At 38.3% G+C, this 27,026-nt stretch overlaps 1 protein-coding gene across 2 annotated transcripts in view; it reads right to left on the bottom strand.

Moving 5' to 3' along the window:
* Positions 1-16,096: 16,096 nt before the first annotated feature.
* The window catches only part of LOC115223540 (patched domain-containing protein 3), a 47,527-nt gene continuing 36,597 nt past the window's right edge, over positions 16,097-27,026 (bottom strand). Inside the window, exons 13-20 of one of the 2 annotated variants that reach the window (XM_036512671.1) lie at positions 25,259-25,701; positions 23,090-23,242; positions 22,186-22,311; positions 21,935-22,079; positions 20,281-20,402; positions 17,516-17,707; positions 17,056-17,060; positions 16,097-16,476 (exon numbers count right to left, since the gene is read on the bottom strand). In XM_036512671.1, coding sequence (XP_036368564.1) covers positions 16,305-16,476; positions 17,056-17,060; positions 17,516-17,707; positions 20,281-20,402; positions 21,935-22,079; positions 22,186-22,311; positions 23,090-23,242; positions 25,259-25,701 — 1,358 coding nt within the window. In that variant the 3' untranslated portion in view covers positions 16,097-16,304. Of the gene's footprint in view, positions 16,482-17,055; positions 17,061-17,515; positions 17,708-20,280; positions 20,403-21,934; positions 22,080-22,185; positions 22,312-23,089; positions 23,243-25,258; positions 25,702-27,026 lie in introns of both variants that reach the window. The other variant, XM_029794173.2, reaches the window with a different exon arrangement.

Raw genomic sequence — 27,026 nt, forward strand, 5'->3', positions numbered from 1 at the left:
ACGGTGATAACCGAATAATGTTCGTCAAAATTAATGTCCGGTGATCGTGATGTTTAGCTTTTAATTTTAAATCTACAGCTGTCGGAAATTCAACCAATGTTCTATCAACAAAGATGAAAACATTTAGGATCTTTTCGGTTTGACCGGCAGTTTTTTTAAAATAATCTCCACGTAACTAAACACTTTTAAACTTCGTATACTGGTAGAATGTGTTTATAAAACATCTTTTTCTCTTGACTTTATTGAGAAAATTCTACAGTTTGTTAGATATTTGTTGTTTTTTTTCCTTCAATTTCTGCAATTTCAACTAATCAATGACGTCTATTGAGGTGAAAACATTCTGTGCTGTATGAATATGTCCCTCGTTTAAGAAACAGATTGGGTTTATTTACATTTCTGAAGAAAAAAAAAGATACCCTTCCCCCCACCCCTAACCCTAAAACAGATTGAAATGCAATAGAGCGATACTAGGGTCATAATTATGGGTGACAATTTCATATGACACCGCTAGAAAAAACTGCCGTTCAAACCGAAAAGATCCAACATTTACATACAGACCCTTTCTGACTGCTAAAATGAAAATGACCTTGTTAAATTTCTTCCAACTATTCAAAATTTTCTTCAGATTCGATTGGCAAAAATGACATAATTTTAAATGCTTTTAAATTCCTTATTAATATCTAGAAAAACTAAAGGTGATTTTCGTCATCAGCATCCCAAAACCATACCAAAACTACATTTTTTAAGCATAATTTAATGAAAATTTAAAATACTTCAAGTGGTTGGAAGAAATTTAACCAGATGTTATGAAATATTTAAATTACCAAGATTTTTCTTGTATTATTTGTTCCAGCTTTAGATGTATGTATTTGTACATACTGTAAGAAATAGCTTGGTTTCTTTCTCTAACATTTTACATAGTTTAACCCACACAAATTAATTTGTGAAAAAAGAAAAAGGTATTTTGAAAAAAGTTATCATAAAACTAATCTTTAAACATCGAATGGCTATGGGGCTCAGCAGAATAAAATAGTAATCATAAGGGCCCATTGATAAAAAGTGGCCAAGAATCTCTTCTGCATTAAATGATTGTTGTATAAAGATATGCGTTCATTATATTCACACTGCCTCATCCATTCCCCTTCTCTCGTGCTCCTTTACATTCTTGTAACCCCACCCATCCACCCAGACTCCCAATTCTCCCCACCCACATCTTTCAGTTCTGCTGACCTCATTCATTGAGGGTCCACCCAAACGTCTCATCACCACTATGTTTATCTCCTCCTCACTCCACCCTGATCACCCTACCACCCTCTCTTCTAAAATACAAGTAGCCATGTGGCCCCTCTAAATGAATGAATCCCTTCTGCTCTACCTCCTACTCTCGTACTCTAACCCTCCCTCATCCATCTCTTAATATAAATCCACCTCTCTCAGGGTTCATAGTTTTGGGAAGTGCATGGTAACTTCACTAATGCTGGTGCTATGAAAAAAGAGTAGCTAGTACACTCTGTTAAAACTTAAAAGAGCTGTGATAACATTCCACAAGGCATTTTTCCCTATGTCCTGACAACTCTTCAAATCACAAAACACACACATTGGAAAAATGTGTTTAATCCTTTAGTATTTAAACCGGCCCTATCCGGCCAAAATATTTAATCTGTTTTATGTTCAAACTGACCAGATCCAGGCCCTCACACCTACCCTACAATGTTATTCTACATTAAGTAATTACACCATCAAGATCTTGAAGATATGAGATAATGCATGATTAATTCAAATCAATGTGAATCAATAAGTATTATGTTTGATAGAATAATCTGAACACTAAAGGGTTAAATAATCACTCATTCAAATGTTTGTAGAAATTTCAATGAGTTTCACAGAGATAGACAGTAATATAAGTTTAAATGTTCTATGAAGATCATAACAAATATGCATGATTGAAAGTTCGGTCATATTGAGTTTTTATATTTAAAAAAGGGGGGGGGGAGAAAGAGAAAAAGATGGAGAGAAAGAAAAAATGCTTTTTTTGGTTTTTCCTTATATTCCCCTTTATTTGATAATATCATCATCATCATCATCGTTTAACGTCCGTTTTCCGCGCTAGCACGGGTTGGACGGTTCGACCGGGGTCTGGGAAGCCAGGGGCTGCTCCAGGCTCCAGTCTGATCTGGCTGAGTTTCTACGGCTGGATGCCCTTCCTAACGCCAACCACTCCGCGAGTGTAGTGGGTGCTTTTTACGTGCCACCTGCACCTAAATAAATATTGGCCACCCCTATCCTTCTTTCTTCTAGTGACCACCCCTTCCCCATCGGTCATTCTCTTTAGCCTTATATGTAGATAAAGCTAGATATATGGTCCCAGCACATTGGAGTCTAGTAGATTGTCTAACTTTAATTGATTTATCACCATCAACTAGAATACAGTTGACAACTCCCTTAGGGATTTAATTCTAACTGGTTGCAGACTACATGCTACATAAAGGCTTCTAAGTATAAGTATCTTTGTCACCACTTCTTTTACCTTGACCTTCACTATCTCCTCTGGTAGGCTTAACAAGGTATGCATTATTTTCTAAACTCATTCTGCCACAGATAGAACAAAAGGAAGCAATGTAAATATTTTGGTTTCCATTATTGATGTAAATTTGTTTTTAAAAAAATGGTTTATCCTCTATGTTTGATGCCTGTGCATCTGAAGAAAGTGGCTTCTTTCAAATTGATGTAGTGTTCTCATTAATCAATTAAATGGAGCCACTTGAAACAGCCATAATGAATTGACACCTGTACATCTGTGTTACTTATATATATATATATATATATATATAATGTTGCCAGCGCTGCCTTCGCTGGCTTCCGTGCCGCTGGCACGTTAAAAGCTCCAACCGATCGTGACCGATGCCGGACCCCCCCTGGCACCTGTGCAGGTGGCACGTAAAAAGCACCCACTACACTCACGGAGTGGTTGGCGTTAGGAAGGGGATCCAGCCGTAGAAACTCTGCCAGATCAGACTGGAGCCTGGAGCAGCCCCTGGCTTCCCAGACCCCGGTCGAACCGTCCAACCCGTGCTAGCGCGAAAAGCGGACGTTAAACGATGATGATGATGATATATATATATATATATATATATATACCCTTACCTTCAAAACACAGAGTAGACGAAGCAGGGGCAGCTGAAGAAGGGGAATATTCCTTGTGTTCTATGTCTTGTACTCTGTTATTTCGTTGTTTAAAAAAAGTCCGTTTCCATGATTTTGTTTTTATGTTTTCGTTTCTCATTGTGTTTGATGTTTTTTTTTGGTGTCCTGTACCCATATATGCATGTATATATATATATATAGATGTAGGTATGTACATATATGTATGTATATGTGCATATGTTTTATTTATCATTTTGTTAGTATATATATATATATTTGCCAGCCTCGCCTGGTGGCATGTAAAAAGCACCATCCGATTGTGGCCGTTGCCAGCCTTGCCCGGCTCCTGTGCTAGTGGCACATAAAAAGCACCATCCGACCTTGGCCGTTTGCCAGCCCCGTCTGGCATGTAAAAAGCACCCACTACACTCACGGAGTGGTTGGCGTTAGGAAGGGCATCCAGCCATAGAAACATTGCCAGATCAGACTGGGCCTGGTGCAGCCTTCTGGCTTCCCAGACCCCAGTTGAACCATCCAACCCATGCTAGCATGGAAAGCGGACGCTAAATGATGATGATGATATATATATATATATATATATATATATATATATACACACATATATATATATATATACACACATATATATATATATACACACACACATATATATATATATACACACACACACATATATATATATAGACACACACACACATTTGTGTGTGTTTTTGTGTTAGCTTGCTGCTTGATAATTGGTGTTAGTTTGTTTATGTCCCTTCATAGCTTAGTGCTTTTGGCAAAAGACACTGATAGAATAAGTATCAGAGCTAAAACTAAAAGTACTAAGTGTAAATTCAATCAACTAATCCCTTCAAGGGAGTGTTCCAGTGTAGTCACAGTCCAATGACTATAACAAGTACAAAAAAAAAAAGACTGGTTTAGGTAGCAGCAGGGTGGTATAATTAAATTGGGTTAGTGGGTACCTACCTACTAGTGTACTATATACTGTGAACTGCTTGTTATGCACAAAGTGCTGGGGTGTTATAATGTGAGTAGCATGACATTCAGTTAGTAAATATTCTTACTATGTGATCAAAATTCAGGGCAGACCTCAAGCAGTAACTGGCTATGGCAGGTTATAGACGAATAACAAATAAATAATAATAATAATAATAATAATAATAATAACCTTTTCTACTAAAGGTACAAGGCCTGAAATTTGGGGGGGAGGGGACTAGTTGATTACATTGATCCCAGTACTTCACTGGTACTTAATTTATCAACCCTGGTGGAATATGAAATAATAATAATAATAATAATAATAATAATGCTCATATCCTACGCAAAATACTCTCTATGTAATCCCAAGGTTTAAAACAAACTTTTTTTAAAAAATTTATTTATTAGACATTCACTAGTACAACACCAAAAAAAACCCCAAATATATGGCACACTAGGGATAACAACAACGTGAACTTCCAACCTGTTGTCTCTTGAGGTCTCTGGGTGAGACTTGGAGCCAACTTGTACTAATATAAAGCAAAAGTTAAACATATAATAATAATAATAATAATAATAATAACAGAAAGTTTGCCTCTTAAAGACAGGAAAGATTATCAAGAGGGTTCTAAGCACTTGAAAGACTAGTGAAAGCTAGTAGATACCTAAGGTTACAGGTATAACCTGCTACCCATATAAATCCTACCAGGAATAAGAGCAAATCTGAGTAAAGTCAACAACAATAATAATTATTATTATATTGATAAAAAATACAAATGATAAAAATAATAATAAAGAAGAAAAAGAACGATGCCCTATATAAAAATCAGGGCTTTGTTAAAATTGCAAACATATATATACTCTGCAGAAAACAGCTTTTGTATGTTTGTATGTATTTGTGAGTCATAAATAAGCCCACAAGAGTGTGAACACATACACACATATATTGTTACTATGCTCAGGACGGTAGTATAGAATTTCAGTAATTTATGTCAATAATACAAGCCAATTGCATAAAATTTTTCCCAGACAGAAAGGCCAACTTAGACAAAAATATTTTTCGAGACAAAAAAAAAAAATCTCTTGAAAAGAAGTGAATGGAGATTTGAAACTGAAAGATAGTGAAAAAATCTCATCCACCAGGAACATTCCTAGATATGTCAAACATGGATTTGTGGAAGGAAGTTTGCTTCCCAACCGTTCAGTTTTGGGTTCAGTTACACTGCGTGTCTTCTACTATAACCCTGGACTGACCAAAGCCTTGTGAGTAGATTTGGTAGATGAAATTGCTGTGTGGTAAGTAGCTCGCTTACCAACCACACGGTTCCAGGTTCAGTCCCACTGTGTGGCACCTTGGGAAAGTGTCTTTTACTATAGCCTCGGGCTGACCAGAGCCTTGTGAGTGGATTTCGTAGAGGAAAACTGAAAGAAGCCTGTCATATATATATATGTATATATATGTGTGTGTGTGTTTATCCCCCCAACATCGCTTGACAACCGATGCTGGTATGTTTACGTCCCCGTTACTTAGCGGTTCGGCAAAAGAGACCGATAGAATAAGTACTAGGCTTACAAAGAATAAGTCCTGGGGTCGATTTGCTCGACTAAAAAGCTGGTGCTCCAGCATGGCCACAGTCAAATGACTGAAACAAGTAAAAGAATAAAAGAATATATTAATATGTAAGTAGAAGCATGTGGCTTAAAAGGAGTAAAGGCCTCCTTCAGTCATGAATGACCATGGAACTGCACCTACACAGTTCCCCCCCAAGGCACAAGTGTGGGCAAGGTTGTTTTTGTGGAAGGCTAACAGTCCCCCATGCACACCAGCCTCCCTTCTCCATGCCACCGATACAGCTTGGCACCAGTGATGTTGCAACTCATTTCTACTGCTGAGTGAACAGGAGCAATGTGAAATAAAGTGTCTTGCCCAAGAACACAACACAGCCTGGTATGGGTATCAAACCCACAAACTCATGATTGTGAGCCATATGTCTTCACGTGGCCTAGTGGTTAGGGTGTTGGACTCATAGTTGTAAGATTGTGGGTTTCAATTCCTGGACCAGGCATTGTGTTGTGCTCTCGAGCAAGACAGTTCATTTCAAGTTGCTCTAGTCTGATCAGCTGGCAAAAATGAGTACTCTTGCAATGGGAAGGCGGCGAGCTGGCAGAACCGTTAGCACGCCGGGCGAAATGCGTAGCCGTATTTCATCTGCCGAAGTTGACTTTGCCTTTCATCCTTTCGGGGTCAATAAATTAAGTACCAGTTAATCACTGGGGTCGACATAATCGACTTAATCCGTTTGTCTGTCCTTGTTTGTCCCCTCTAGGTTTAGCCCCTTGTGGGTAATAAAGAAACAAATGGGCCAGAATCCTGTCTAAGAGGGAGTATATACACCAGAAGAATGGCTCTTTGAGTCTATGTCTCAGGAAGGAGCTTTATTTATGGGTGTGCATGTGCATATGTCTCTGTGTTCATGTTTGTCCTCTACCACTGCTTGACAACCAGTGTTGGTTTGTTTATGTTCTTGTAACTTAGTGGTTTGGCAAAAAGAGTCCAATAGAGTAACACTCACATTAATAACACTCCCAGCACTTTGTGCATAACAAGCATTTCATGGTATTCAGTACACTAATATAATCAGACATCATGATAGGTAGGTACCCACTAACCCAATCTGACTATTCCAACCTGCTGCCACAGAAACAAGAGTCCAAACCTGGGGTCAATTTGTGCAACCAAACCCTTCACAATGATGCTCCAGTGACTGAAACAGGTGTAAAAAAAAAAGAAAAAGAAACTTAAACTTCTGAGGAGGGAAGAAAAGAAAGAGAAGCCAGATTTGTAGAAATATATGAAAATGAATCCCAAGAACTGTCCATAAATTAACTTCTGTGCATTATAACTAGGAGGTCGTTATTCAAAGAAAACATCTCATTAACTGCAGAATCCTAAAAGGATAGCTAAAACAAAAATTTTAGAATGATTTCCCTTTCCTCATGGGTGCTAGGAGTTCTTTGATTCCATAACATTATGGTTTTTATGGCTGGATGCCCTTCCTAATGTCAACCAATCCACAGAATGTACTAGGTGCATTGTATATGGCACCATCACCAGTGCTTTATATATATATATATATATATATATATATATATACTCTACAGATGACTTGCAGATTTTCAGTTTATTGGAGTGCAGCATCAGAAGGAAGCTCCTGGCTTAAGGCTATCACAAAAGGCCTGGTTGAAGGCCCAACCTTCTGAGTTCTTTTACAGAGCTTAGACAAACTGAAGGACCACTGCAATAAATACGTGAATCTGAGAGGGGAATAAGTTGAATAAAATCATAATTAACTGATCCTCCTGTATTTTCTTTTACCCAAATCCAGGAACTTTTCAATAACCCCCTCATGTATGTATGTAAAACTAATACATCTGTTTGTTGTTTACACACCCATCTTCGTCTTTTTTTTTTTTGTAAATTCTCACTATATATACACATTTTTATTATTATTTTACAATTTACTTAATCGTCAGTATATTATTGATATTTTAATATTTCTATTATATGTAATTTTCTAGATGGTGTAATTTAATTGTTTATTTTGAATTGATAAAAGGTGTTTTTTTTCTAATTTATATATATATATATAATATATATATATATATTTTGTGAAATTTGATTTAGTATTTCTAAATTGAATTTTTTCCCTGTAAGTTAGGAATAATATTCCCTCAAATAATAATTATTATTATATATATATATATATAAGACCAAAAAGGGTACGGGCACCGCTATATATATATGTATATGTAAAAAAATACAAACTGGGACAAGAACACAAAACATTTAGAAGACGATACAAAAAACACGGGCGGGACATTCGAAGCCTTCAATCTTCAGTCAAGAACCGGATCATCCTTGCAATTTCGGCTGAATAATCTTGAGATTGCTCCGACCTGGCCAGCCCCAAAGGAAAATCTAAGCCAAGCGCATTAGATTCCTTGGAAGATATATATCTCAGGCCATTAAGAATGAAATGTCCGATTTTCTTATGTACCAAGTTTGACAGCCATTTAATGTTTTACCCTGACAATTCTTTGTCTTACAACATTGAAGAGTTACATCATCATCACTTTTCGAAATGCAATTCATGGTGTCTGATTATATTGTGAGTTTTCTCTTGTAAATCAATTTTTGTGAACCCATGGATGGATAAAAAAAATTTGTGATGTTTATTAATATGAGTTCAACTTTGCCTTTCATCCTTTCGGGGTCGATAAATTAAATACTAGTTAATCACTAGGGTCGATATAATCGACTTAATCCATTTGTCTGCCCTTGTTCGTCCCCTCTATGTTTAGCCCCTTGTGGGTAATAAAGAAACAAATGGGCCAGAATCCTGTCTAAGAGGGAGTATATACACCAGAAAAATGGCTCTTTGAGTCTATGTCTCAGGAAGGAGCTTGAAACATCAATGAGGTGTTTGGCAAAGATGTGGTGAAGAGTACATTGTACATTGATGGTTTGAGAAGTTGCAGTCTGGAGACTTTACTCTTGAAAATTAACTCCATGGTAAACCTGAGACCAAGGTAGATAATGATGAACTGGAAACTGTAGTGGAAGCGGATACACCTCAAATTACATGTGGGTTAGCAGCAAGGTTTGATGTTTCGATTCCAACTGTATTGGACCATCTGAAACAAATCAGCATGGTAAAGAAGCTGGACAAGTGGGTACCACATGAACTGAACGGGCATCAAAAGATAAATTGTCTTGAAACTTGCTGTTCTTTGCTGTCACTGCATAAAAGTGAACAGTTTTTGCATCGTATTGTTATGTGTAATGAAAAATGGATTCTTTTCAACAATCATGTTTTTCAGGCATTAGATGACTTTTTGCAAGGAAGAAACTACAAAGCTGAAGAAGATGCAAAAACAGCATTTTGTGATTTTGCTCTCCAGAAATCTTTGGTGCCAACATAAATAAGCTATCAAATAAAATGGCAAAATTGTGTTGATAATTTAGGTGCATCCTTTGATTAACTGCATTGCTTTTTGTTGAAATTAGGTAAAATAAACTTCCAGTTCAAAACTGGACATTTCACTCTAAATGACCTGATATTATATATATATATATATATATACACACACACACACATACACACATATAGGGTGCGGTGAATAAACTGTGTAAATTACGCAAAAATGAAAATAACACTGACATCTCATTTTAACAGATATATTTACCAAAATTACATAAAAATATCTTGAAATACTAACAAGTAAATTCATTCAATAAAATCGCCATTGGATTCAACCACGGCCTCCAAATGACTTTGGAATCTCCTGCAACTCTTCTGGACAGTCTCCTTGTTAAAGTTGGTGAATGCTGCCATAATCCTTAACTTCAGTTCATCTTTGGTGTTACTAGGAGTTTTCTTGGTCTCTTGCTCAACTGTGCCCCACACATAATAATCACGAGGTTGCAATCTGGGGAGTTAAGTGACCAGATGTTAGGGGTGATGTGGTCACAAAAATTGTCTGACAGCGATGACTGGGTTCTCCTGCCTGTGTGACATAGTGCAGAGTCCTTTTTTCCGGACATAGGGTCTTCCAGCAGCCACCCTCTTAACCCAGGGCAGGACCACCTCTTCCAGGCACTTGATGTAGGCCTTCATGTTGAGTCTGAGGAGGTGTGAGAAGATGGAGGCATAACATCACCATCACTAGTGATCACTACAAATACCATGATGCTGACTGGATGTTTGATTTTTATCACTCTCGGTACATGTTCTCAGATTGATACCCAAACACTCTACAATGTTCATATTGGAGCTTCTGGCACAAATGCCAAGCAGTACAGCTTGTCATTTCCAAACTTCTGTCAGAGTGAATTGCATCATGGTGCTGTTTTTCTCACAGATGGTGCCCAGCTGACCCTACTATACTGCATAATCAACAAAATCAAAAACAAACAATGCGCATGCACGAAATTCAAAATATAAAATGGTGACAATTTACCCATCTCACCCTGTATATATAATATCTAAAGTTTACAGTACGATATATCCGTCATGTCTGATCTTACCAATTGGTTTTGCACTAGGGGTCATACCCTTAGCTGTGATGGACTTATAATACTGTACACTTTGGATAATACACCCACAGATACATGAGTGCATCTTTTTCCTGACTTATGGTCTTTTTGATGATTTTCATATATATATATATCATCATCATTTAACATCCACTTTCCATGGTAGTATGGAAGATTTGACATATATATATATATAATTAATTCGTTGTAGAATCCATTTGAATCAAGGTATTATAATTCACCTAAAGAAAACATTTTTTATGTACCTGTATGCTGGAAAATATAGTAGTCATACCAGTCAAAGCTTTGCCAATGAGACAGATCATCCACAAAAGACGCAGCTATGGCGAACATAATAAAAATCATAGTTTAAATAATGTTTTAAATTCAAACCTTTGTAATGGAGACAAAAGGAAGGGTATATCTAGTAGTACATGCCTAATGTGTAACCTAATTTTCTTACCTGTAAAAAAAAAGGCAAAAAAGGACAAACAAAAAACAGAGAGTAACAGGGCTCCACCTGTAATCAAATTTGTAGCATCGCTGTTAAGAACTGGATTCATGGTTTAGCTAATATTATCATATTTGGTATATTTGTTAATTTCAAAACAGTAAGCAGTAAAACTACCTATAAGTGGCTGTGTGGTAAGAAACTTACTTCCCAGCCACACGGTTCCAGGTTCAGCCCCACTGTGTGGAACCTTGGGTAAGAGTCTTCTATTATATAGCCTTAGGCTGACCACAACCTTGTGAGTGGATTTGGTAGACAGAAACTGAAAGAAATTCATTGTATGTGTGTGTGTGTGTGTTTGACTTTGTGTCTGTGTTTGTCCTCCTCCACCACTTGACAACCAGTGCTGGTATGTTTATGTCCCCATAACTTAGTGGTTCAGCAAAAGAGACTGATAGAATAAGTACCAGGCTTAAAAAAGTACTGGGGTAAATTCATTCTGCTAAAAATTCTTCAAGGTGATGCCCCAGCATGGCCACAGTCAAATGACTGAAACAAATTAAAGATAAAAAATACCTGTTGATATATAATGCAGCCAATTACATAAAGTAACATCAATGATTGGTGAAGCAGCATTATTGTCAGCTGTTATAAGAGTATGCCTAAGATTAGGGGTCTCCAAAGTGGTTATCAACTCTTGGGGGTCGATGAGACTATTGAAGGGGTTCGATAAATGCACATCTACTTAATTATTATTTATCTTTATTTTCTTGTACATGCCTGGGGTTGATGAGGGGTCAAAGATTCCATGAAGGGGCCAATGGTTTAAAAAGTTTGGGGACAGAAGTAACTATAGAGGTATCAAATTGCTAGAGCAGGTCATGAAAGTTACAGAGAAAGCTATAGCCCAATTAATTAGGAAGAGAATTAGAGTAGATGAGATACAGTTTGGTTTTGTGCTGGGTAGGAGTGTTACTGATGCTATAACTGTAGAAGTATTCAGCTAAGTGTAAAACATTATACTTGGCATTTGTTAACCTGGAGAAAGCCTTCAGTATAGTCCCTTGCTTTGTGATATAGTGGTCTCTGAGGATGGTAGGGATATATGAGCAGCTTGTGAAAGCTGTACAAGCTATGTACAGGGGTATGGTGAAAGTTAGCCATGAGTACGGTGATAAATTTTGTGTGCTGGTAGGTGTTCGCCAGGACTCAGTTCTCAATTTCCTCCTATTCATCACCTGGGAACAATATATGATGATAATCTTGTTCTCAGAACAGAATTAGAAAAGAAATTCCAGGTGTGGAAGCAAAACCTGGAATGGAAGGGCCTTAAAGTTCATTTAGCAAAATCCAAAGTTCTAGTAAGTAGGAAAACAGACAGGATCCTACCAGCTTCAGGTAAATGGCTCTGTTTGATATGTAGGAAAGGTGTATCCAGTGCAAGTTATGGACACGCAAAAGGTGAAGTAGAACCAGAAAAAGGTTTTTGGAAGATGTACAGGAGCCATAGAGACAAGTGATACATGGGGAAACTGATTTTCTCAAATGTCCCAGAGGCTCTCTAGAAGAAGTAGATAGTTTCTGTTATGTAGGCAACATATTTAGCAGTGGAAGAGGATGTTCTGAACATGTAGTTGCTAGAATAAGAAAAAGGTGGAGAACATTCAGAGATCTTTTACCTCTGTTGACAACCAAAGATCTCCGTCTCCAAGTGAAAGGTAAATTGTAGGATGCCTCTGTATGAATGGCTATGCTCAATGGTAATGAGACAGGCGGCGAGCTGGCAGAAACGTTAGCACACCGGGCGAAATGCTTAGCGGTATTTCGTCTGTCTTTATGTTCTGAGTTCAAATTCCGCCGAGGTCGACTTTGCCTTTCATCCTTTCGGGGTCGATAAATTAAGTACCAGTTACGCACTGGGGTCGATGTAATCGACTTAATACCTATGTCTGTCCTTGTTTGTTCCCTCTGTGTTTAGCCCCCTGTGGGTAATAAAGAAATAGGTATTTCGTCTGTCTTTATGTTCTGAGTTCAAATTCCGCCGAGGTTGACTTTGCCTTTCATCCTTTCGGGGTCGATAAATTAAGTACCAGTTACGCACTGGGGTCGATATAATCGACTTAATCCGTTTGTCTGTCCTTGTTTGTCCCTTCTGTGTTTAGCCCCTTGTGGGTAGTAAAGAAATAGATAATGAGATGTGGGATTGGAATGCAGAGATCATGCATAGACTGGAGAGGAATGAAGCTAAGACGCTCCACTGAATGTGCAACATCAGTGTGCATGTATAGCAGAGTGCAAAAGTTAGGCATGAGAGAAAGCAAATGTAGTGTGCAAGAGAGAAGACTGCACTGGTTTGGCTGTCTGATGTGTATGGATGAGATCATCATCATCATCGTTTAGCGTCTGCTTTCCATGCTAGCATGGGTTGGACGGTTCAACTGGGGTCTGGGAAGCCAGAAGGCTGCACCAGGCCCAGTCTGATCTGGCAATGTTTCTATGGCTGGATGCCCTTCCTAACGCCAACCACTCCGTGAGTGTAGTTGGTGCTTTTTACGTGCCACCGGCACAGGTGCCAGACGAGGCTGGCAAACGACCACGATTGGATGGTGCTTTTTACATGCCACCGGCACGGAGGCTAGTCGGGGCATATAATTGCTTAAAATAGATGGAACTTGTGGGAGGGAAACCCAGGATAGCATGGGACAAAGTATTGGAGGCTAATCTCAAGATGCTGAACCTTAAAGAGAAGATAACAGGCATTTTACTGTGCTCAAGAAGACCCATCAATTACAGCAAAAATAATATCCTAAAACCACTCACTCATGTTTGTATATGCCAAGGCTCTATCCTTCTCTCCCCACTCATTAAGCATTCCCACCAAATTTCCTCCCTCCCATCTGTGGTGTTGCTGTACTCACCTGAGAGCAGGATCAGCATATATTACATCCCACCCACTTTCTAATGGTCACTCTTCCCCCACCGCTGAACTGCTTCCATTCCACATCATTTCGACCAATCACCTCCTTTCTGTGCCTTCAGCCAATGGCCTCTCTCCCTTCTGCAATACTCCATACTAAACACCACCCTTATCTGCAATCATTCTCAACACCCTCTCATATCTACCACCATAACCCACCTACAGCAGCCCCTTATGTATCCCTATATCTCCCCTTCTCCACAGATCTTACACCTTATATATCATTCTACTACTTTCTGATCTATTCTCCTTCTTGAGCCATTCCTATAAGTCTTCTCCTTGACCCCTCTGCATACTAGTATTTCCTATCATCTGCACCCCCACCCTTGTTCATCACTCACTAAACTAACCTCTACCTGTTTACTCCATACCCCTCATACTCTTATGAAAGCATCACCTCTCTCACTCCTCCCATGACTCTTTATCCATATCCTCTCTTTATGCTCACCTTCTCATACCTGGAGAGTTTGCTTTAGCATCCCATCACCACCTTCCATTTACGCCCTTCAACCAGAAAGACACCTGTGCTTGTCCCTCTATCATGCTTTAGCCTTTCAACTTCTGACATAAACCCACCCATCTCCACCTACACTCAAATAAATCCTCTTAGTAGTGGGAGCCTCTCCCCTTTCCTTTTTGTCTTGCCAGTTACGTGGCAACCTCATGAGTGCCCTTCCTAATGCCAACCACTTTGTAAAGTGGTTGACATTACGAAGAGCATCCAGCCATGGGAACCATACCAAAGATGACACTGAAGCTCAATGCAACCTTGCTGCTCACCAGTTCTTGTCAAACTGTCAACCCACGTCAGCATGAAAGCAGATGTTAAATGATGATGGTGATGATGATGATGATGATTAGAAAGAACATTTTGATTTAGATTACTTTAAACCTTTAAAATACACGGCCTTTGTTCCAATTAATTCTGAAAATAATGAAGAATTTAGTAGAATATCTTTGTTATACTTAACCTATTCATTACCGTATTTATTTTGAGATGCTCTGTGTTTCTTTCAGTTACTTTAAATATAACAAAGAATTTAGTAAAATAACTTTGTTATCATTCAGCTAGTGTTAGGAACATAAATTGTGACTAAGATTCAGTGGAAGATTTTAATTCAAAACTTATGAAAACAAAACATTTGTACTCATAGCCAGAGCCAGTTTCAGCCGGGTTGGTAACGAAAAGGTTAAGCTTGAGTTTGGAACATAAATAAACATGAAGTTTCAGTAGAAAGTTTTAATTTAAATCATTTTACATCCAGAACTTTATACAAAAGAACCAGAGGTGCTCCCTGGAGCGTTGGTGTCATCTTCCAATTAAACATTCCAACAAAAGAATCTCTTCTCTCATAAATATCTTTCCTGTGTTTAAGTATTTTACAGCTAACTAAATTCTTCCTGATCTTCTTTGAAGCAAGCAAAAACAAGAGCAGGCACAGTTACAATAAGTTAATTGCAGTTTTATGTTCAAGGTTGCACCATAGAGACTGGAGACAGAGTACATCAAGTTATGCGCGCACAACTACTAATGGCTTCACCATTAAGGGAAGCAAAAAGAGAATTATGAGTTCATTGCAGAAATCGATCACTCACCTTCATAGAAATGTGTGCATGCACAGGTATACATATACATACCTTTATATATGTGTAAGTGCATGATACATACGCATATGTATATGAATAATAATGTATATATATATATATATATATATATATGTGTGTGTGTGTATATATATGTGTGTGTGTGTGTGTATATATATGTGTGTGTGTGTGTGTGTATATGTATATATATATCTATATATATATCTATATATCTATATATATATATATATATATCACAGGTGAGGGTTGGCAAGAGGAAGGGCATCCAGCTGTAGAGGAACCCACTGCTTGCCTACCTTGAGTAGCTGTCTGACCCATGCAAGCATAGAAGAATGGATGTTAATGTGACAATGGTGATGATGATGATATGTTTGCATGCATGTGTGTGTGTGTGTGTGTGTGTGTGTGTGTGTACATATAATGTAATACATTAAGAGGCAAAAAATGAGGAAATAGAAGAAAGGTTGGCAGAGAGAGAGAGAGAGAGAGAGAGAGAGAAAGAGGAGAGACAAACGTAGAGGCAGCATATGAGCAAAAGAAAAAAGATGACCAAGAAATTCTTCAAATGGAACAGGGATACACATTTTGGAATGCATACCTGTGTGTGTGTATGTGTGTGGTTTTCAGATGTTTATGTGTGTATGTTTATGAGTAGGTCCATATGTATAGAGTAAATGGCATGCGTTTTGCATGTGCCTTGTCTGCACATGCTGACATGCTGTTCCCTGCATCTTGAACAATTCCAGTACACAAAGACAACAGAATATTCTACATTTTTTGCAGGTAATCACAGATAGGCTAGAAATTGCGGCAATCTCTTAAAGTTCTATAGAAAATTGTCTCAAATTTGTTTTATTATAATTATTATGATTGTTATGTTTTTCGCTGTCTTCTCTTTCGCTTGCAAATCACCACAACCACAACCACCACCACCACCACCACCACCACCACCGCCGGCATCATTATTATTATTACTACTACCACTACTGTCAATGTCACGATCAATGCCACCATCGTGACCATTGTGGTTATTCGCTTTTACCATTTTTGTTAGGTTTAGTTCCATTTTGAGTAGAGTCAAAGTTCTTTTCCAATGGCAGGAATGTTGGTGACAAACCTGTTCCATCAAGTTCATTGCTAGAAATATGGTAGGGTGTGTTGTAATCAGTCTTGTACACATCTCTGATTGTATCTTGTGTGTTCGTCTAGAAAAAAAGAAAGAAACAAACAATAATAAAATAATAATAATAATAATAATAATTAAAAAACATTTTTTTTTTTTATTTATATATTTATTATTTTTTTTATGTATTAGACATTCACTAGTACAACACCAAAAAAACCCCCCAAATATATGGCACAGAACTTTCAACCTGTTGTCTCTTGAGGTCTCTGGGTGAGACTTGGAGCCAACTTGTACAGACATAAAGCAAAAGTCAAACATAGAATAATAATAATAATGAAATAATTGTATACAGTGCTCAGGTGCACCACAACTTGTCAAAAGTGCGTATAAAGCATATGCAGTAATGTACAAATGTCTGGAAAGTGAACAGTGTACGAGTCAGATACATGCTTGCGTGTGTATGGAGGGGAGAAAATCAGATGTAGTGTTGGCGAATCTCAGGAAGTATGGAAGTTTTGAAGGATGCAGTGATCCGACAACTAACAACTGATGCCGGCAGTTTGTTCCTTACTTCAGCAACTCTTCGCGTGAAAAGATGAGTGCCAATGTGAGCATTTAAATTATATGGTTGCTTGACATGCTAGAAATATCAACCAAACTTCATTCAACTCAGTCAAAAATGATAAGAAAGAGAATGCACATATTAGTGGGTAATGTAGACTTAGATATACATGTCCAGAAAAAGAAGAAAAAAAAACAATGTAAGATGTTGTCTGGCTGCTGGGGTCATGTAATCCCTAAGGAAGCCCCTTTGGCCCTAACCACTGGGCCATTGCGCCTCCACTGTGCCTTCACTAAATATATATAAATGTATGTATATATGTCCTAACAATTGCCATCATCTATATTATTGGTTTCTTTCAGTTTCTATTGTTTACCAAACCCACTCATGAAGCTTTGATTGATTTTAGATTATAGTAGAAGATACTTGCCCAAGGTGTCACGCAGTGGATCCAAACCCCAAACCATGAGGTTGGAAGAAAATTACAGTTAAAGTATGAGGAAAAAAGAACGAAGTAAAACAAAAAAAAAATACATAAAGAAAGGGTTTACCTCGTTGTGAAGGTCCAGTCCCACATTATTGATCCCAGATTTTCTGCTAGAAAAAACTGACTTGATTTTACTGAATTTCCGCACTTTCACATTTTTCGCTGAGGGGTAGGACGGAGGAGCAAAGATACTTAATAACACCGGCAGAAATACGATGCCATGAAAGAGACCGAACATGACAACAAGCAGGAATATCTAAAGTAGAAAAACACAAAAGAGGAATCAAGAGTGAGTGTATAAATGAGCATGAAAGAGTGTGTATGTGAATGTGTGTTACATGTATTTGCATGCTTATGTGTTTGTGTGAGTCTGTTTCAGTTTACTCTATGTATGCATGTGCTGTATAAGAGTGTGTCAAGACAGAAAAGTATAAAGTAAAAGAAATAAAAAAGAAGAGAGGGTGCAAGAGTGACTGTGTGGTAAGTAGCTTGCTTACCAACCACATGGTTCTGGGTTCAGTCCCACTGCCTGGCACTTTGGGCAAGTGTCTTCTACTATATATAGCCTTGGCGAGCTGGCAGAAACATTAGCACGCCGGGCGAAATGCGTAGCTGTATTTCGTCTCCCGTTACGTTCTGAGTTCAAATTCCGCCGAGGTCGACTTTGCTTTTCATCCTTTCGGGGTCGATAAATTAAGTACCAGTTACGCACTGGAGTTGATGTAATCGACTTAATCCGTTTGTCTGTCCTTGTTTGTCCCCCTCTGTGTTTAGCCCCCTGTGGGTAGTAAAGAAATAGATATATAGCCTTGGGTCGACCAAAGCCTTGTTATGAGAAAACAGTGGTGCATCAGCATGGCTGCAGCTCTGAGCTGAAACTACAGAAAGAAAAAAAAGAGGGTACTACATCTGACATTTTCAACAGGTATGACTGTGTGGTAGGAAGCTTGCTTCCCAACCACATGCATCCAGGTTCAGTCCCACTGTGTGGCACCTTGACACGTGTCTTCTAGTATAGCTTTGGGCTGACCAAAGCCTTGTGAGTGGATTTGATAGATGGAAACTGAACGAAGCCTGTCATAGATATCTTTTTACTTTTTCTTTTACTTGCTTCAGTCGTGTTTCAGTCCGTGGCCATGCATATATATAAATGAATGTATGTATATTTATATGTGTGCAGTCTTTGTGTCTTTGTCCCCCACCATCGCTTGACAACTGGTGTTGATGAGTTTACATCCCTGTAATCTAGCAGTTCAAACCACATGGTTCCGGGTTCAGTCCCACTGCATGGCACCTTGGGCAAGTGTCTTCTACTATAGCCTTGGGCCGACCAAAGCCTTGTGAGTGGATTTGGTAGACGAAAAACTGAAAAGAAGCCCGTCGTATATATGTATATATATATATATATATATATATATATATATGCATGTGTGTGTTTGTGTGTCTGTGTTTGTTCCCCTAGCATTGCTTGACAACCGATGCTGGAGTGTTTATGTCCCCATTACTTAGCAGTTCGGCAAAAGAGACCGATAGAATAAATACTGGGCTTACAAAAGAATAAGTCCCGGGGTCAAGTTGCTTGATTAAAGGTGGTGCTCCAGCATGGCCGCAGTCAAATGACTGAAACAAGTAAAAGAGTAAAGAGTATAAAGTAGGATTAAGAAAATAAGTCCTGGGGTTCAATTTGTTTGACGAAAACCCTTCAAGGCAGTGCCCCAGCATGGCTGCAATGAAACACCTGAAACAAGAAGATAAAAGATAAAATATCTACAGCCACGACGACGGTTTTCCACACAGTTTCCCTCAACAAATTCACTCACAAGGCATTGGTCATCTCGGAGATATAATGAAAGACACTGTACCCATAAAGTTTTGTCATGTCCACATATATACACCCACTCTTTCCATACATATGTTCACACACACACACATATATATAAATTCTATAATTATGAGTATAATTATAATTAGGGTTCAGAAAAATTTGCTTCACCAAATACCGAAATTTAGAAATAGCAGTTAAAATACTATTCTACTACCATAAGATATCTCCCAGATCTCTTTACCTGCGTGAGTTGTTGGGTATTGCCGTCTGGAAAATATCTTATGGTAGCAGAATTGTAGTTTAACTGCTATTTCTAAATTTCGGTATGTGGTGAAGCAAATTTTGCTGAACCCTAATTGTAATTATGCTCATAATTATAGAATTTTTGTATAAGTTTACCGATAATGGTTCTTTTAACATAACAAACTACTCGGTAAAATTATTAATTGATTAATTAATTTTACCGTTTATTATTATTGATATATATATATATATATATATATATATTATATATATATATATAGGAGTGGCTGTGTGGTAAGTAGCTTGCTAACCAACCACATGGTTCCGGGTTCAGTCCCACTGCGTGGCATCTTGGGCAAGTGTCTTCTGCTATAGCCCCAGGCCGACCAATGCCTTGTGAGTGGATTTGGTAGACGGAAACTGAAAGAAGCCTGTCGTATATATGTATATATATATATATGTATGTGTGTGTGTGTTTGTGTGTCTGTGTTTGTCCCCCTAGCATTGCTTGACAGCCGATGCTGGTGTGTTTACGTCCCCATCACTTAGCGGTTCAGCAAAAGAGACCGATAGAATAAGTACTGGGGTTACAAAGAATAAGTCCCGGGGTCGATTTGCTCGACTAAAGGCGCTGCTCCAGCATGGCTACAGTCAAATGACTGAAACAAGTAAAAGAGTAAAAGAGTAAAGAGTATATATATATATATATTATATATATATATATACAACTCTTGCTCTCTCCACCTTACAGAACAAGTTACCTTAAAAAACGTCCGGAAGGGGTAAGTAGAACCCATAGACAGGGGCATCACAGCAATGAAGGTGCTAAAACCACCATGGAATACAGGGGGGCCTATTTCTTTCATGGTTATAATCATTCGATCTGTAATAAAAAAAATTTTTTAAATCAAGAATAATGTTATCTGCTGCTGTTGCAAGTGATGATGATGTTACTGGTGGTGGAAATAGAAAATGAATGAAAAACACTTATAATAGAAGCAGTGGTAGTTGTGATGGGGATAGTGATGCTGATGGCAGTTCAATTGAAGGTAGTAGTTAGTAGTGGTAGTAGCATTATTATTATCATCATTATTATTATTATCATTATTGAGGTGTGAGCTGGCAGAATTGTTACCTCGCTGAGCAAAATGCTTAGCAGTATTTCACCTGTTGCTATGTCCTGAGTTCAAATTCCGCCAAGGTGGACTTTGCCTTTCATCCTTTCAAAGTTGATAAATTAAGTACCAGTAAAACACTAGGGTCAATGTAATCAACTAGACCCTTCCCCCCAAGATTTCAGGCCTTGTGCCTTTAGTAGGAAGGATTGGAGAAATGCTTAGCAGCATTTCTTCCGACTCTCCGTTCTGAGTTCAAATGCCACAAGAGTCAACTTTTCTTTTCATCCCTTTTGTGTGTGTGTGTGTGGGTGGGGGGGTCAATAAAATAAGTACTAGTTATGTACTGATGTCAGTGTAGTCAACTTACCCCATCCCTTGAAATTTCTGGTTTTGTGCCAAATTTGAAATCATTATTATGATTATTATTATTATGATGATGATGATGATGGCAAGGTGGCAGAATTGTTAGCATGCTGAGCAAAATGCTTTGCAGAATCTCATCCATCTTTACATTGAGTTCAAATTCCACCGAGGTTGATTTTGCCTTTCATCCTTTAAAATAAGGACCAGTTCAGCACTGGAGTCAATTTAATCGACTTAAACTCCTTTCCCCAAATTGATGGCCTTGTGCCAAAATTTGAAACAATTAACATTATCATTATTATTATTATGCTGGTGGTGAGCTAGCAGAATATTAGCACGATGGGCAAAATGCTTAGTAGCATTTTATTTGTCTTTACATTCTGAGTTCAAATTCTACCAAAGCCGACTTTGCCTTTCGCCCTTTCGGGGTTGATGAAATAAGGACCAGTGAGCACTGAAATCCATGTAATCGACTTAACCCCTCTCCTGAAACTGCTAGCCTTGCACTGCCGCCGATCATGAAGATGGACAAAATACCTATTTCTATTTCTTTATTACCCACAAGGGGCTAAACACAGAGGAGACAAACAAGGACAGACATAGGTATTAAGTCGATTACATCGACCCCAGTGCATAACTGGTACTTAATTTATTGACCCCGAAAGGATGAAAGGCAAAGTCGACCTCGGCGGAATTTGAACTCACAACGTAACGCAGACTAAATACCGCTAAGCATTTCGCCCAGCGTGCTAACGACTCTGCCAGTTCACTGCCGTTTAAGATGGACAAAATACCATTAAGCATTTTGCCCAGCATGCTAATGATTCTGCCAGCTTGCCACCTTTGTTGTTATACTACTACTAATGATAATAATTAGTTGGGTGGTGTGGTTATCGGGATTGAAAAAGAGGCACTAAAAATGAAGATGACTAACCATTATTTTTTCCCTTCATTGTCATGTAAGTAAAACCAATATGGACAGAATAGTCAACCACCAGACCAACAGAAATGGTTACAATGACACAGGATGTTGTGTCAATGTAGAGACCCCATAAGTTCAGTGATCCACTAATGTCCACCTGAAATAGAAGAGAAATAACATTACACATATTACATATTTAAGTGTGTGTATGTATCTATCTATATAGTTGTGTGTGATTATCTGCTAAACTGGATGCAACTTACCAAAGTGAAAATAACACCAGTGACCACCAATAATGATGTCTTCCAGTTCATTATCATCATGAACGTGATGACAAACACTGATAGAAATGCCAAAGACAAGTTCCTTTTGATTTCCCATTCCAGTACCTAGAAAGAACCTCAAAAAATGAAACCAGACTTGAATAAATGGACAACAAGAACTGCAGGAGAAGATACAATACGTTGTTCAGGAAAAATTTGTTTGTTTTTATGTCTATTTTTTTTTTTCCATGAGTTAGATTAATGTATCATCAAGGCATCTTTTTAAAAACCTGGATGCCCATCCTGTCATTAACATTTACCCATTTTTCAAATAAGGGATCTCTTATTCCACACACCCTTGAAACGGCAGAGCCAGCAAGCAATAACATCGTCATTTTTTCCCCATCAGCAAATCCACCCTTGCTGGCTCTGCTGTTTCAAGGGTGGATTTGCTGATGGGGAAAAATGATGATGTTATTGCTTGTAGCTTAGAGATTTTTCAGAAAAGCACAAATGTAGACAAACACATACAATGGGCTTCTTTCAGTTTCCACCTACCAAATCCTTTCACAAGGCTGGTCAGCTTGGAGCTATAATACAAGGCACTTAACCATGGTGCAATGCAGTGGGATTAAACCCAAAACCACATGGTTGGAAAGCAAAACCTCATAACTATACAATCATATCCGTTCCTATATTTATTTGCATTAAAACATGAAACTCTAGTAGATAACACTTCTCCAAGTGCTGTGCAGTAGGATTGAACCTAAAACCACATGCTTGCAATACAAACATTTTCATCATACAGTCATGCTCATACCTATATTTATGTTTTAAAAACACAGTGGTGAGGTGAAATTTGAAGGGAAGTTTTTTTCATTTGGGTTATCAAAAATCCACTTACCGAATTAATTCGCCACTCAAGATAGTGTTTAGAAAAAACTAAGCAATTTGTCTGATTGAAGTATTTTGCAACTCGACCCTCCAACTCTTTCATAATGTCCATTCTTTGTGAATTTTTACTCATCTCTTTTATTCTCATGGACAGTTTAGTCACCTACAAACAAACATTTAAAAAATTGACATAGCAATAAAACCTATGAAAAGAGCCAACAGGTTTTCATATAAACATCTAGAAATAACAGCCAATTCTTGCTCAACCAACAAGCTCAAATTTCCCTCAGCCCTCAGCTTATCTTTTACAAAGATAAGTCTTGGCAAGCTTGATGGAATCTTTCCAAAGCTTTGTGAGATAATATGTATTTCGTGCCGGTGACACGTAAAAGCACCATCCGTTTCGTGGCCGTTTGCCAGCTCTGTCTGGCCCCCGTGTTGGTGGCATGTAAAAGCACCATCCGTTCGTGTCCGTTGCCAGCCTTGCCTGGTCCTCGTGCCGGTGGCACATAAAAAGCACCATCCGTTCGTGGTCGTTTGCCAGCTCTGTCTGGCACCTGTGCGGGTGGCACGTAAAAAGCACCCACTACACTCTCGGAGTGGTTGGCGTTAGGAAGGGCATCCAGCCGTAGAAACACTGTCAGATTTGACTGGGCCTGATGAAGCCTTCTGGCTTCACAGACCCCAGTAGAACCGTCCAACCCATGCTAGCATGGAAAACGGACGTTAAACGATGATGATGATGATGATGATGATCTAGAAATAACAGCCAATTCTTGCTCAACCAACAAGCTCAAATTTCCCTCAGCCTCAGCTTATCTTTTACAAAGATAAGTCTTGGCAAGCTTGATGGAATCTTTCCAATGCTTTGTGAGATAATATGTATTTCGTGCCGGTGACACGTAAAAAGCACCATCCGTTTCGTGGCCGTTGCCAGCTCTGTCTGGCCCCCGTGTTGGTGGCATGTAAAAGCACCATCCGTTCGTGGTCGTTGCCAGCTCTGTCTGGCCCCCGTGTTGGTGGCATGTAAAAGCACCATCCGTTCGTGGTCGTTTGCCAGCTCTGTCTGGCACCTGTGCGGGTGGCATGTAAAAAGCACCCACTACACTCTCGGAGTGGTTGGCGTTAGGAAGGGCATCCAGCCGTAGAAACACTGTCAGATTTGACTGGGCCTGATGAAGCCTTCTGGCTTCACAGACCCCAGTAGAACCGTCCAACCCATGCTAGCATGGAAAACGGACGCTAAACGATGATGATGATGATCTAGAAATAACAGCCAATTCTTGCTCAACCAACAAGCTCAAATTTCCCTCAGCCCTCAGCTTATCTTTTACAAAGATAAGTCTTGGCAAGCTTGATGGAATCTTTCCAAAGCTTTGTGAGATAATATGTATTTCATGTCTCAGAAGAGTATGAAGAGGCAGCTTAAGATGGACAATTCATAGACACTGAACTTGGGTTTGATGATGATGCCTCAATCAGACTGTGAATAATTTATGATATAGAAGAGTAGATGAATGGGGTTGAAAAGACAAAATTTCTTATCTGAGTATTTTCTGAAATTTGTATTCTTTCAGTGGAGGTATTGAAAATCGAATAGGGGAATCCGAGTGCGAGTGCTACTTTATATAGGGTGAATCAAATGGTAAATACAAAGAGAGAGAGAGAGAGGTGGGGCAGAGTTAGGGTGGTGAGGCATAGAGAGTGGGGTGAAGCAGAGAGAGGGGGTGAGGCAGGCACACACATATATATATATACATACACACATATGTATATATACATACACACACATATACATACACACACACACACATATATACATACACACACACACACACATATATACATACACACACACATATACACACACATACATACACACACATACATACACACACACACATATACATACACACACATACATACACACATACACATACACACATATACATACACACACACATATACATACACACACACATATACATACACACACACATATATACACACACACACACACACACATTGATATATATATATATATATATATATATATATGCAAGCACAGAATAGCAGATGTTAAAGCAATGATGATGATGATGATGATGATACACACACAAAAGAGATAAAAATATAAATTTAGAAATAAAAGGGTACTTTTTTTAATGTAGTTACTTACCGGGTAGTATATTACTTTATTGAAACAGTTCATATTGCTGAAGGGAATGTTTGTGGTGTTTATCCGGCAGCGTCTTCGATCTATGGTGCAAGTCATGGTGAATAACATTCTTGTATTTTGGGGGTCTTCGTCAAGGCAGCTTGGTGTTTCGCAGAGACAATCCAATGTAATAGAGGAAGTGCAGTTGCAATTGGGTACAAATGTTTCTGCCTTCATTCTGACTTTGCAGCCACTTATTTCTTCATCAGACTTAAAGAACGGAGATTGACAGAAATTCTCTGAACACAAAATGTGTTTCGGGACTTCGAGCAAGCAACTGTAATGCACCTGATGGTCTATATATATGCGGTAAGGTGTTCCTTCTTTAGACAACCAAAATCTCTCTAGCATCAAATCAAAGTCATCAAGGGACACATCAAAATAATTAGGATTAGCCTCAGACACTGACATAGAAAATAAAAAAATACACAAAAATAAAATATATTTAACATTATAGTCGATTTGGATATAATCATAATTGTTAAGTTCTATGTCTCTAGTTTGATAATAGAGTTTATTATAAGTAAAATTATTATATTATATATATTATTTATATCTTAAAAATATTGTTTAAATATTTCTGATTATATTTTAGATATTTAAATCACCTGAAGAATGACTGTAACTCGAAATTTTAAGAATTGGACAGCCATGAAATGATCGTAGTGTTATACTAATTACCTTTTTTTAATAATTTTGATATATATAAAATAATATAAATTAATTAATCTTATGTATTGGCTTAAGTCTTTCATTGTATGATTTGCCTAATAGTGGTTTTATCTCTAATTTAATATAATATATATATATATGTGTGTGTGTGTGTGTGTGTTTAATCATAGTTTACAAGTGCAGAAGACGATGCTCTAGTCTAAACTTGCTGTTTCGCGGTACACCCACCCCTCCACCTTAACCGGAAGTTACTAATCTATGTCTTCCTTGTGTACCTCCCGCAAACACTTCTAAGGGCCAAATGCCACCCACACCCCTACGTAGGGTTTATTTGATCATATAGCGCAAAAAACGGTGTAGCGTATGTAGGCTGTAGTCTAGTGTTTCTTTATGAATTCTGCCAAATGCAAGCTTTCTTTTCAGGTACATGACACTGCTGTCCCTCATCCCATGGTCTCAGAGGCCCACACCTCCCACACCATCAGAGTTGGCACACTGAAAGGTAGGTCTGGTGAGATTGTTGGGATGCTTGAACGGAGATGTGTAGATTTGTGCAGCATCCAAGAAGTAAGGTGGAGAGGAGGTTCCGCTAGATTCCTCACAGGCAAAGAACACAGGTACAAGATTTTCTGGGCAGGGAACACTGATGGGGTCGGGGGCGTGGGTATACTTCTTGTGGAGAAAAGGGTTGATAAGGTAATTGAGGTAGTCAGAGTATGTGACAGAGTACTTAAGATTAGATTAGTGATTCACCATAGGTCAGCTACAAAAGACGAAGGCAGGTGGAGTACAAACAAACAAATGTATTAGTATGGCGCTCAGGAATAGAAATAGAACAAGTCTTTTACGTTTCGAGCCTATGCTCTTCAACAGAAAGATACAGAGAAAAAAACAAGGAGAGATAAAAATACGTGTAGGAGCTAACGGTCTATCATGGCATATATATATACATATATATGTAAAATTAAGATTCAGTTGAATTAGGTACTTAAATTGAGGCAGCAAGCCAATTCAAAACAGTCCATCCAGCTCTGGACATCCTTGTTATTTGCTTTAT

This window comes from Octopus sinensis, linkage group LG23 (assembly GCF_006345805.1).
Source record: "Octopus sinensis linkage group LG23, ASM634580v1, whole genome shotgun sequence".
Classification (NCBI taxonomy): domain Eukaryota; kingdom Metazoa; phylum Mollusca; class Cephalopoda; order Octopoda; family Octopodidae; genus Octopus; species Octopus sinensis.